The sequence below is a fragment of the Crinia signifera genome, chromosome 5, assembly GCF_055691185.1.
Source record: "Crinia signifera chromosome 5, ASM5569118v1, whole genome shotgun sequence".
NCBI lineage: Eukaryota > Metazoa > Chordata > Amphibia > Anura > Myobatrachidae > Crinia > Crinia signifera.
This window is the reverse complement of record NC_139221.1, coordinates 147912830-147926815: the sequence shown is the minus strand read 5'-3', so window position 1 is coordinate 147926815 and position 13986 is coordinate 147912830. Positions and strand designations below refer to the sequence as shown.

The following is a 13986-nucleotide window of genomic DNA, read 5'->3' as shown; positions in this document are numbered from 1 at the left end:
CATTCCTGACAGAGCAGCCGAGGCGTGCAGGGGGGGGGTGGCTCCTGTGCGGAAGACCCGGCGTGTGCGAAAGTAAGGGGGCTGCTTTGCCACACAGAGCTGCTGGTTGTGCGGCTCCTGTGCCTGACAGAGCCGCCTAGGGAGGAGGGGGGGTCCTGTGCCGCCGGGTGTGTAAAAGGGGGGACTCCTTAGCTGCACAGAGCCGCCGGGTATGTAAAGGGGGGGGGGACGACTCCTTTGCTGCACAGAGCCGCCGGGTGGGGGAAGGTGGCGGCTCCTGTCGGTTATTTGAGCGGGGTGGTGGTGGAGACAGCTGCCGGGAGTTAGAACATATTGCCGCTGAAAAAAACATCAGTGCTTTAAGAAGTGCTGGTATGACATACTGTCGTATACCGGCCCACTTCGAGCACTGTGTATATATATATATATATATATATATATATATATATATATATATATATATATATAATAGCACTTACCCAACCTTGCAGCAAGGAAAGAGACAGACCAGCACTCGTTTAAGTTGAAAGGTTCCTTTCAACTTAAACGAGTGCTGGTCTGTCTCTTTCCTTGCTGCAAGGTTGGTTAAGTGCCATTATCAATTTCTTTCTGGACCCTGCACCACTGTTGCGATTTAATTATACCTAGAGTGCCGTTTTGGAAACCTATTTTTCCATATATATATATATATATATATATATATATATATATATATATATATATATATATATATATATATATATATTTCATCTATATATCTATATATATGTCTAGTGTCCATGTGTCTCCGAAACACTGCCCTCTGTTGGCAGAAAGTGAAACTAAATCTCTTTCTCTCCCACACATGCACAAACATAGAGGCAATCACAAGGTAGCAGACTAGCTTTCAGAGCATTTGCTTCGAGCGAGCTTACTATTGTGTATATAAATATATATATATATATGGAGTACAATTGTGACAATTGTGAGTTGGCGCCCCTGATGTTGATCGCTGCAATTAGATCAACCAAGCCTTGGCTTAATTTACTCTAGCATACAAAAAAGTCCATATAATTTCAAATGTTTATTAAAAAGTCTCTTCTTTCCACACAGTGATAGTAGTTATTCCAGATCTTTATAAATTTCATTGAGACATCTCTGATACATGGAAACAGCAGAAGAAGAATTCTGCTTCTGCTGTTTCCATGTATCAGAGACGTCTCAATTAAATACTGAATACCCTGTATTTGTCTTGAAAACGGCCCTCCGGGGTTGAGTATAAGGTTATAAGTATGTATGACATGCAAGATAAAAGGTTAACATATAATGTCTTAAAAGAAGTTAAGTTAAGACATCACAGTGACAAGTCATTAACCCCTCCAGTGGTTTGGCCAGAAATTTCTCAGGCTGAGCTGCGCTGCAGGAGCGGGCTCTCCCGAGAAATTTCTGGGCATGCCACTGTAAAGAAAGGGTGCACCAGTGGTACCTCTAGCGGTAAAACAGAGGCGCACCACTATCCCTCCCCCATCACTGCTCGGGGCGGATCAGTACTGCGCTTGCCTGTTCATGTGTTAGGGCATCCAAAGACAGGAATGCCAGATGAGATGAACGGCTGAGCACCCGTGCACTCCCAAGCCCCCCCCAAGTGGCACCAAACTTCTACAAGCGGCCGCTAACAGCCACAGCCGGCAGCAGTCCGAGGGTAGGAGGGGTTGCTGCAAAAGAAAGCAGCTGCCTCTTCTATGGTGAGTATTTCTGGGATAGGACAAATCTGCCCTGGAAGGTTTGTCCTGCCCCAGGAAAACTCACTCAAGGGGTTAATAGATAACAGGGTTCGACACTCAAAAAAAACCCAAATGATTTTTGTATCAGTAAATAAAGCAAGCATTGTAATGCGGATATAGAATTAGAAGTGCAAATATAGTATATAGTCCCTGACGTTACTGTAACTGTTTCTGCCTTTAGGGCAATCCCTGTAGAAAGGTTGTCAAACTTGTTTTCTTAGTAACTGGAATGACATGTGCTTAAATCTCTATAAAAATAATTTGCCAAATTTGCTGTCTACCTTCTGGAGTGCTAGGCATGTTTCACTGACAGACATTGTCTAATATAGCTCATGTCACACACGCAATGGCATGATCTTCAGGAGGATTTAAACTGATTACACTCTTTGTCTTGTCAAACACTGCTACCTTACATTCTTCTTTACATTCTGATGTGCGGTGGCTGTGTCCAGAGAGGCACAACCACTCCCCAGCCCCCCCACTGGCCTCCGCTGATACCCTCCCCGCTGCATACACCCCCTGCGGTTGGGGTTAGCTGGAGGTCATGCAGAGAGGGGAGAGCTGGTAAAAAGCAGAGCCTCTAGCTTTATTGACAGGGTCTGGATCTGCTGTCCAATCACAGCAGCCCCTGTCAATGAAGCACTTATAGAAGTGCTGCAATTACCATTTATTGTGATGGACTTTTTTGTAGCCCATGACTTTGCCCCACCACCCAACGCTTCATCCCCCTTATTCCTTTATACACTTGTTTTTGAGGCACTATCGGTGCCTCCCAAACTATTTTACAGGTTACAAATTTATAAAATAATACAAATAAAATACTTTCATAGGTATATTATTTGGGTACTTGTTTCCTAGCACGGCCACACCGATTCAGATCGGGGTGGTCGTGTCGGAAAAATCGGGTCGATCGCATCGCATGCGATTTGGTCGCATGCGATGCGATCGACGCGACCGACCGATTTTTGACCCGATTTTTTTCATTGAATCCAATGTAAATTGGGTCCCTGGGACCCAATTTTACATTGGATTCAATGAAAAAAATTCCCAACCCCCCCCAAATTTAAGCGCGTTAACCCCAGCCCACGATAGACGCCAACCCGAAGCGTGGCGAGCGCAGCGAGCCCGCGAGGGGCGGCGGTACGCGTCCTCCGACCTTTTCATGCCCTACTATCCACGTCGGCGTGGAGTGAGAATAGAATAGTGTGGCGAGCGCAGCGAGCCACCGAGCCCGAAGCGTGGCGAGCGCAGCGAGCCCCGCGAGGGGACGCGGATACCTTCACAGGTAAACGCGTCCCTTCGCGGGCTTCACAGGTGTCCGCGTCGCCACGGACACCTGTGAAGCCCGCAAGGGGACGCGTATAACTGTGAAGGTATCCGCGTCCCCTCGCGGGGCTCGCTGCGCTCGCCACGCTTCGGGCTCGGTGGCTCGCTGCGCTCGCCACACTATTCTATTCTCACTCCACGCCGACGTGGATAGTAGGGCATGAAAAGGTCGGAGGACGCGTACCGCCGCCCCTCGCGGGCTCGCTGCGCTCGCCACGCTTCGGGTTTGCATCTATCGTGGGGTGACAACGGGGACATCTATAATGTGAAATGGGTCATATTGGCCCATTTCACATTTTTTCACATTTTTACAGCATTTCAATGTTAAAAAATATTTTAACATTGAAGCCTATGCAAAAATCGGGTGCATCGCGTCGCATCGCGTCGGGACCAATGTTAATGGTCCCGACCGACGCGATGCCCCCGATATTTTACCTTTCCCGACAAGATTTCAATGTTAAAATATTTTTTAACATTGAAGCCTATGGAAATATCGGGGGCATCGCGTCGGTCGCGTCGGGACCAATGTTAATGGTCCCGACCGACGCGATGCCCCCGATATTGTCTCCTAGCCGGCAAAATGGACCTGATTTCAAAAGAAATCGGGTCCATCGGGGGTAATCGTGTCCCTTAAGTAAGGGACACGATTACTTAAGATTGTGGCCGTGCTAGGAAACAAGTACCATTATTTGTATTATTTTAAACAAAATGACAGGAAGCACTGCCTCCCCTGAATGCACGTCCCTGCTAGTCACCACAGACTGCATTGCAAGCGCAGAATCCAGTGCTCTGCCGCTCTGTTAGGCTGCGGTATGTGGGGTTCAGCTGTGCGATACTTATTTTTTCGGCCGTCCACAAACACAGCCAGCATTGTTTTGCAAATAAGTCACATTTTTATGGAAAAAAGCCACGTGAAAAGACATACAAACATATAGTTAAATAATATGGAAACCTCTACCTACAAAATCTGCATTTGCCCCAGAGTCCATTTGTTTCTACCATGACATAGAAGATTCATAAAATAGTTGTGTGCATGGATGTACTCTTGGCGTATTATCATTTTCCATACAAAGTGAATTTAATATTAATACTTTCCACTGTACTTCTGGTAGGTGGGATGATGAACACATGGAAGAGACGTTGGTGTGTCTTAAAAGATGAGACGTTCCTGTGGTTCAGATCCAAACAAGAGGCTTTGAAGCAAGGTTGGCTTTATAAAAAAGGTGGTGGCTCATCTACTCTTTCTAGAAGAAACTGGAAGAAACGTTGGTTTGTTCTCCGCCAGTTCAAGCTCATGTACTTTGAAAATGACAGTGAAGAAAAACTGAAAGGGTCCATAGAACTGAGAGATGCTAAGTAAGTATCAAAACATGTAACACTTCATTTCACTACTCTTGATTATGGATGGGTTGATCTTATATTTATATTGTAGTAAATAGGTGTATTACTAGCCATTTTCTTATACGTTGTGGAAGGACGTGAGATGAAAGGCATGAGGAGAGACATTAAAGACATCAAGGGAGAAATTTAGTAAATGAGAGTTTTAGAAAGTGAGAGATTTGGGAAGAAATCTCCAGGTTTTTTTAAAGCGGCAATCATTTGCACTGCAAAACCAGTTTGAATTTGCAGAGTCATTTGCAGATTGCCGCTGTAAAAAAACTGGAGATTTTTACCAAATCTCTCATTTTCTGAATCTCTTATCCTATTACATATCACCCCAGGTGTGTGTGTGTGTGTGTGTGTGTGTGTTTGTGTGGGTATGTGTGTGTTGGGGGGGGGAGAGCTGTGGTGGATTAGGATCTGCTCAGAAGTATATTGGAAGGAAGGAAAAGCACAAAAAATCAGAAATATATGTGAGTTTTCAAAGAGCAGTGACATTGAGAAGAGCTACATTAAGTGCAATTTGTAAAGAGGCAACAGTGTGCCAAGCGAGTTCTCTTTCCAGCATTAAGGTCTAATTCTGATAAAGCCATGTCCGGATGCGTTCATTGGTGATTGTTGATCAGCATGTAGAATACATTTAGTGCCGTCAGAGGCTAGGGGTAGGCCAGCAGCTGCTGGAATACTGGGCTCACCCCAGGATGATTAGAGACAGAGACATGACATGTGGCCAAGCTACCAATATCTCATGCAATATCTCATGCATGGGCTGAAAAGCACCCCCCTTGAGGGTGCACATTCCTTGCAAACCAGAAGTCCCAGGACACTATGTTAGAATTTTGTGAGATATGAATTATTTATTTTTTGTATGTAGGGTAAATACTGTCTGTTTTTTTATGTATGCACATGGGCATCCTGTAGATGTATGCTGTAATGTGAATCCTGAACGTTACCTTAGTGCTATCTACGTTGTTTAGGAAGTTCCCTTGCCAGTATCATAGTATCCAACTTTAAACTCCTGGGGATCAGGGCGCTTATGCAGCAGAGCCCCGCTCGAGCCCATAAAGGGGGTGTGGTATCTACTAAAGGGGACAAGGCCTCGCGGGGATGATACAGCACCAAGCCACGCCCCATTTTCCTAGGGGGCATGGCCAGTGCTGTGTATGCTCACAGCATCTATTTCAGCAGCAGGCAGAAGAGACTCCCATTGGATCATTGGATTGACCACAGGAAGGTTGACCTTCCCCATGTTGACCACTGAAGGTCGACAGGCTTTAGATCTACACCCTCAAAAGGTCAACATGGGTTTAGGCCGACAGGGTCATTAGGTCTACACAAGCATTAGGCTGATATGTGGAAGGTTGACCATCAACGGGTCGACATCGGGTTATCACGTTTTTGTCCCGAATGTCGACACAGTTGATATGGTCACCATATAGGTGCATCGTGTCTCCTCGCACATTGTGGGCATGGTGCCTTGCTACACTCGGCTCGCTATTTTATTCTCTCTCTATGCCCTAGTCCGTAGGGCAGGAAATACCGACCTAATGCTTGTGTCGACCTAATGACTCTGTCGTCGTTAAACCATTTTGACCATTTGAGGGTGTTAACCTAAGGACTGTCGACCTTAAGTGGTCGACCTAATGAATGTTGACCTTCCCACACAGCACAGTCTACTATGGAGACCAGAAGGTCTTAAGCTGGGTTTACACTATGCGATGTACGAACCCTAGGATATTGGCAGTGCCGTGGAACCAATGCGGTAAGGGAGCGATGGTGGGAGGAGTGATGCCATGCTGCATTTTGCGAAATAGCCCTTGTTAACAATGCGCTTCATCGGCTGTTCAGGCAAAGCAATGGAGTGCATTATGGAAGAACTTCGGGAGTGCGCATGTATGCCGATAGTCAACATACACACTAAGCAATATTTTAAACAATATTGCTCAGAAGGAGGTAAATGAGCGATATTGTTTAAAATATTGCTTAGTGTGTATGGGGCTTTAAGCCTCTATAGAAGCCAGGGAGGTACAGTAACTGTACATGGCACTGATGGAGCAAACAAGCATGTACAAGAGATGGGAAATATTTGTGCACAGGGAACAGAAAATGGTGCTTGCTGAACACCTTAAAGCAGGGCTTCCAGTTGTTGCAGAACCATACATCCCAGCATGCCCAGAGACAGATTTAGTAGGCTGCATTTAGCATCCTGGCGGTGAGGATGGTGGCCTTCCTAATGAGAATGCCGGCTCTGTAATCCCGACTGTTAGGATGCCAACCGGTGAGCAGTAGTGTCAGGAGGATTATGTCCTTAGTGTAGTGCATGGATGTAATGTGACTATCACTGTATGGTGGTTTATTTTAAACCTGGTCATTTCATTTTAGCCACAGTAGTTATGATATTGGTTTGGGAGTCAGGAGGCACCAGAAAACCTTGACAATTACAGACAGTGTAAATATGTTCCCTCTTTGGGCTGCTGTGTCTCTCATGAGGAGTGTGAAGTTATGTAGACCTTGAAACATGTGCAACATATTCACCATCCTATAGATATAGCAGGCATAAAAATCACAGCCAAAGAGATCAAGGTTACTGAAGGAATATGTTAACATATTAATATGTTGAATGTCTGCACAGAGACAGAAATAAGTAGGCCTCTTATTTCCAAACTACACTAGTTACTTTAGTATATTTAGCTACATAAAATACCATTAAACATGAGGGTATTACAGCCACTGATGTATTAACTGGCTTGTAATTTGTATCCAGTGCCTGTGTGGCAACATGATGTTTGTCATTGCATGGCAGAAACGCAGTAGTTGTACTCTGGCATTGATTTTAGTGTTTTTGTTGATTTGTGTATTTTCCTGGAAGGTCATATTACAAAGCTATTAGTGGTAATGTGATTTTCTATAAAAAAATTAAAATAAAACTTTGTGTTATTGTAATAAAATGTTGACCCAATATAAATGGTAGCTTGATATTGCCACACTGTTTTATTTCTGTGTGTTATTAGAACAAACCTGGATACTGAGCCACTAATGTTACATCTGTTACAAGTGCTGCAGTTTTAAATGTTACGTCCATTAGCATCAGCACTGCGGATGACATACTGTAGCTGACTTCTCAGCAGTGACAACGTATTACAGGCAACAGGACAGTAGGATGCGTCAGCATTCACTGCAGTCTGTGTAAATTACATATAAATGGTAAGGCAAGGTAATCAAAGAATTGGTTTATCAATGTCGAGCCGCCATGACTTGCTCCTAGTAATCTAGTCATACAGTAGTTCTGTCCATGTAGTTATTGTTGGAATCAGTAGCCTTAAACATATATTTAAAATTAACCTTTTATATCCTGCACCAACATAATGTGTCTTTGTATAATTATTTTAGAGAAATCATCGATAACACAGGCAAAGAAAATGGCATTGACATAATTATGGATAATCGAACATTCCACTTAATTGCTGAGTCCCCAGAAGATGCAAGGTAAGAAGATGTGAAAACACCTAGAGTACAGCTCTTTATAATACGTCTTCTCATCATCTTATGCAACACTCCCTCACATTGCATATCGCTCTGCCATACTACTACTCCGCCATATACAGCCTTCTGCCATACTACAGTCTATTCCTCCTCATGCTACTTTATATATACAGCCTTCTGCCACACTAGTCTACCCTCCCCATCCTACTCTATATATACAGCATTCTGCTATACTACTGTCTTCTCCTCCTCCTCCTCCCATACAGCCTTCTGCCATACTACATTCTACTCCTTCTCATCCTATACAGCCTTCTGCCACACTACATTCTACTTCTCCTCATCCTATACAGCCTTCTGCCACACTACATTCTACTCCTCCTCATCCTATACAGCCTTCTGCCACACTACATTCTACTCCTCCTCCTCTTCCCATACAGCCTTCTGCCACACTACATTCTACTCCTCCTCTTCCCATACAGCCTTCTGCCACACTACATTCTACTCCTTCTCATCATATACAGCCTTCTGCCACACTACATTCTACTCCTTCTCATCCTATACAGCCTTCTGCCACACTACATTCTACTCCTTCTCATCCTATACAGCCTTCTGCCACACTACATTCTACTTCTCCTCATCCTATACAGCCTTCTCCCACACTACATTCTACTCCTCCTCATCCTATACAGCCTTCTGCCACACTACATTCTACTCCTCCTCTTCCCATACAGCCTTCTGCCACACTACATTCTACTCCTCCTCTTCCCATACAGCCTTCTGCCACACTACATTCTACTCCTCCTCCTCCTCCCATACAGCCTTCTGCCATACTACAGTCTACACCTCCTCATCCCATACAGCCGTCTGCCACACTACAGTCTACTTCTCCTCATCCTATAAAGCCTTCTGCCACACTACATTCTCCTCCTCCTCCCATACAGCCTTCTGCCACACTACATTCTACTCCTCCTCCTCCCATACAGCCTTTTGCCATACTACAGTCTACACCTCCTCATCCCATACAACCGTCTGCCACACTACAGTCTACTCCTTCTCATGCCAAACAGCTTTCTGCCACACTACATTCTACTTCTCCTCATCCTATGCAGCCTTCTGCCACACTACATTCTACTCCTCCTCATCTCATACAGCCTTCTGCACTAGTACAGGGAGGAGGATTACACTACATTGTACTCCTCCTTTTCATATGCAGCCTTTTGCAAAACCGAATTCTCAGTTGCAGCACTTGGATCTGACTTAAAGTTAATGGTTACTATTGTTATTTTGCTTATACAATTTAATGTATTGCACAATCCCATTCTTATCTACAGTATGCGGCCCATTTGGCAAGTCTACACTAGTGTCGATTTGTAAAAACTCTCTCTCTCTCTCTATATATAAATAAATATATATATATATATATATATTCTAAAACAAAATAATGTGTGCGCTCCGATGGTGCATTACCACTTTAAAAGATGCTTTTTATTAAATAAAACATAGAACATAGGATTAGGTCATGTACCACATACATCGTCTCTCAATTGTTGCAAGTTTAACAGCGTAGAATGGTACACAGTACCTAGCAAGTGTCGGAGCGGTTACACTCTCTGCTGAGGGCTCTGACAAAGTCCAGTGTGACGAAATGCGTAGGGTGGTGGGCTAGCATCAGCGTGACTGTGGAGCTGGAGAGAGTGTAACCGCTCCGACACTTGCTAGGTAATGTGTACCGTTCTACGCTTTTAAACTTGCGGCAATTGAGAGCCGATGTCTGTGGTACATTACCTCATCCTTTGTTCTATGTTTTATTTAATAATAATCATCTTTTAAAGTGGTAATGCACCATTGGAGTGCCCACATTCTTGTGTTTTAGAATCAATTGACCCGCTGGATCCGGGAGAACCTTTGGGTTCACAAGTCCTAGGGACAAGTCGGACCTGATTTCCCCCTGCAGCTCCCTGGGAGGGGGACACACGATTAAGCACTTGATGTGCCAAGGTTTGCATATGATAAATCGCATGGATTTATCATATGCAGTCCCTGGGGAGCTGCAGGAGGAGGGAGCCGTGCGGGGGGTGGCAGCGGGCGGGGAATGCCGGCTAATAGAGAGCCAGGCAGGGGGGCAGGCTGCATAGGGAGCCGGGCAGGACGAACTTGAAACTGTTCCGGTGACAGCGCAGGAGCAGGGCGCCGGGCAGGGAGAAGATGCTGGCTGCCGGGCAGCGGCGGGAGAAGCCGATAACTTGGAAAAAAAATGCACAACAGATGACTAGGAAGCCATTGATTGGCTGAGACCTCTCTGATTGGAAATGCTTCAATACCATTTACTGTTTTACAATGCAGCTCTGCAACCCTTTATTAGAATAGTCCATCCTGTTTTTCTCTGTAACTTTGTTTTATAGAGAATATTTATTCTCATACCCCAGTAAAGAAGTTATAATAGTGTTACCAACTGCATTATCATATGACAAGCTCATCTTATGCTTTTTGGTGTCATTTACAATTCCCAGACGTTAATTACATTGTATTTTTTTGTTTAAAAGAAAACGTTCATATGTTTTATGTTTATAATTTCACTTGCAAGATCTGTGCCACACAAAGAGCATCAAAGTGAACATTTTCATATGCAATTGACTGATGATTGTAATAACTTTGCCTCCTCTAGCCAGTGGTTCAGTGTGATGAGCCAGGTCCAATCATCCACAGAGCAGGAAATTCGGGAGATGCACGATGAGCAAGCAAATCCACAGAATGCTGTGGTAAGGGAAAATGCTTTTATTACCGAACAGTCTATTGTTCAATGAGTATTTAAATCCCGCTAAGCTTTTTTGTGTCGCACAACATACATCTGTCAGCTAACTCATTACTTGTCACAGCAAAATAAAGCATTGTAGACCTTTGTTACTGACACCAGCAGGGTGCAGTGTGGTAGGTATTGTCCACAGGCCTGTTGCCTGGCATGACCACAGCATTTAAGTGAAGCGAGCCTGGAGAATTAAAACCTATGATTAAATAATGTCAGCTTTTTAAGTATAAGTGGGAACTTTTAAATAGTGTTGTTGGGTGGTAGTAGCGGGAAAGGTGACCTTTAACATCTAAGATTGCATTTAATATATTTAAGGAGCTAGAATTACAGTAGCTACATAGAGGATAGTCTAGGTTAGGGATCAGTAGCACTTAGGGGTTTATTTATTAATTAGCCATAAAAATATTTATAATTAATATTAGCCATAAAAATTATGGGGACGAGATGTAATAGAGTGCGGATTTTAGAGTTTTGCACATGTCTCGCAAGAAAATGTCCGAATTCAAAAGTTTTTCAAAAAACGCACATTAATAGGATGCAAATTGAAATGTGAGACAGGTCAAAATGTGCGATTTTTACCGCAATTAGCATCCTATTAAATGTGTAATTTTTGGAAAACGTGCAAATTCGTCCGTTTTCTTGCGCAAAATGTGCAAAAAGTCTAAAATCCGCACTCTATTACATCTCGCCCAGATATTTTCCCATTAGAAAGTATAAAAAATGTAATAGGGTGCGATTTTTGGTAAACGTTACCAAAAATCGCCCCAAAAATAGACCAAGTTTAGGCTGGTGAGTTTGAAAGAACCATGCACAGATCAGTGAAATATGTGCATGGTTATGTCCCCAAAAATGTGTTAAAGTAAAATATATATTTTTTTATTAATCAGCGTGGGGTCCCCCCCCCCCAGCATGACCAGCCCCGGGCTCAAAGTACCAGTCCTGGTTTTAGAAATTCAGGGGACAAAAACCCTAGGGGATCCCCAGGATTTCTAAAAGGGCCGGTCCTGGTTCCCAAAATACGAGGGACAAAATGAGTAGGGGCTCCCCGTATTTTGAGAATCAGCATCGGGCTCAACCAGCCAGCAGGGTAATGCCACAGCCGGGAGGACACTTATTATGTAATGTCCCCTGGCCAAAGCATTATACTCCCCCAGGGACCTGGGGGAGTCGGGACCCCCCTCAATGAATGGGTCCCTTCCTCCAGGATTAACCCTGCCCGGACTGAAGCCCAGGGCTGTCCCCGATGCCCCTAGGTGGTGATAAATGGTTAATAATAGATGGAACTATTGTGTAATGTTGTGGAACTTCAAGTCCCAGCAAGCCTGCACTGCATGCAGGGACTTAAGAGAACCACAAGTCCCAGCATGTGGGGCACTGAAGAGCCCGCTGGGGTTTGTAGTTCCATAACATGACAAATAGTGAAATAAATCACACACAGGAACAGTTTAACTTTATTACACAATACATTCATTCACACATACATTATTTATGGATTCCCGCAAAGGCCTGTCCTCTTCTCCAAGTAGAGTCCAAATGGTTGAGGGAAATTATACTCACCACATGTCTCCCGGATAGATCACTGCCCTCTTCAACTGCCTGTACCCCTGCAAGGGGGTTAGTCCCACCCACCAGCCAAAGGCTGCTCCTTATTGGCTGGTGGGCGGGACTACCCCCCCCCCCCCCCGCCACATGGGAGGAGCCAAGAATGTAAAAAAACATTCTGGCTTCACTCTCGGGTACAGGCAGGCAGAGAAGTCAGCAATCTCTCCGGGAGGCGTGTGGTGATTATAATTTCCCTCAACAGCTACCCCTTTGGACTCTACTTGGAGAAGAGGACAGGCCTTTGAGGGAATCCATAGGTTTCGTACAGTATGTGTGAAGGAATGTAGTATGTAATAAAGTTATACTGTTCGTGTGTTTGTGTTTTATTTCAATATTTGTCATGGTGTGGAATATTCAACAAACAATGTTTGTTAAATATGAATCTAATGAGCTAGCATGTGACAATCGGATTAGAATCTAAATAGAATTTTTAAACTGGCTTTTGAAATTGCCCTGATTATATCTAGGTTTAGATTTTTTTTTTTGTGTCAAATGATGTTTGTAAACATAGTGAAACACATGGTATGCACAGCTTAAATGAATATCACATGCATATCTACAGCTTTGCACTGCCTATAGAGGAATTCTCTGTGGCAGCTGGCCACACCCCCTCTGGAGACTGGTCTAATCCTTAAACATGAGCCCTACCAATTAATTCTCCCCAACAGACCCTTCATGCCCCAGTCCTGCAATGCATGTCTATTTGACACTTAAACTTGACATATCTTTATGTGATTCTTTAATTTAAAATCTATCTTTTCTGGATGCATATTTCTCATTGTGACCTGTCACTCATGTGCACATTTCTCTGCATAGGGCACCTTGGATGTTGGATTGATTGATTCTGTCTGTGCTTCTGACAACCCTGATAGGTGAGTCTCCAAATTACACGCTTGGTATGCTAAGATCTTCACTTTCTGTTCAAATAGTGCAGGCCAACATAAAACAGAATGAATCATCTTCATAAAGTATTATTGTTGTTAATATTAATAGTGATAAATTGTACTCAACAATTCAGTGCAATCTCCAATGCTGCCATAAGCATAAACAATTATTACTACCATTATACCAGTATACAGTAAATAATAAATGGTACTTTGTAGTGTAGTATAGCTTTGCCAGGGGCTATCCAACTAGTCTCGCTGCTTATCAGGGACTAGCTGCGATACCCGCCATTGCTCGGGCTCAGAACGCGCTCCCTGGATTAAAGGTCTGCCCAGCGTACAGGGATTAGGCTCTGGGTGCCTCGGGCATGCAAAGCATAATCTGCGAAAAGCTGACCCTCAGAGCCACTCTAACCCATGGGATAATGAGCTTATCCCAGGTTTCAGGTGTTATCGCACAATCAGGGGTCCTTTTCAGCCAATAAAAATTGCCTTTAATTGGATATTGCGATAATAACCATCAGCCATAAATCGTGATATCCTTCCACTGTTATTGAAAACGCATTGCCTGTAATTAGTCTTAAGGCCCATACACACTGGACGTGAAAGCAGATGAGTTTTGTTGTTTGAGCTGCTTTCAGCTGAAAAGCCAACCAGAGTGTATGGTCAGGGCTGTCGAGAGGGGGGAGCGGGTACTTTTTAACCCTGGCCCGGGTCCTGCGCCCCCCTCTGCCGCTGCAGA

At 44.1% G+C, this 13986-nt stretch overlaps 1 protein-coding gene across 1 annotated transcript in view; it reads left to right on the top strand.

The window, feature by feature from the left end:
- The window catches only part of MYO10 (myosin X), a 221199-nt gene that overhangs the window by 188036 nt on the left and 19177 nt on the right, over positions 1–13986 (top strand). Inside the window, exons 27-30 of the mRNA XM_083188111.1 lie at positions 4202–4445; positions 7860–7955; positions 10618–10711; positions 13177–13232. Coding sequence (XP_083044237.1) covers positions 4202–4445; positions 7860–7955; positions 10618–10711; positions 13177–13232 — 490 coding nt within the window. The remainder of the gene's footprint in view (positions 1–4201; positions 4446–7859; positions 7956–10617; positions 10712–13176; positions 13233–13986) is intronic.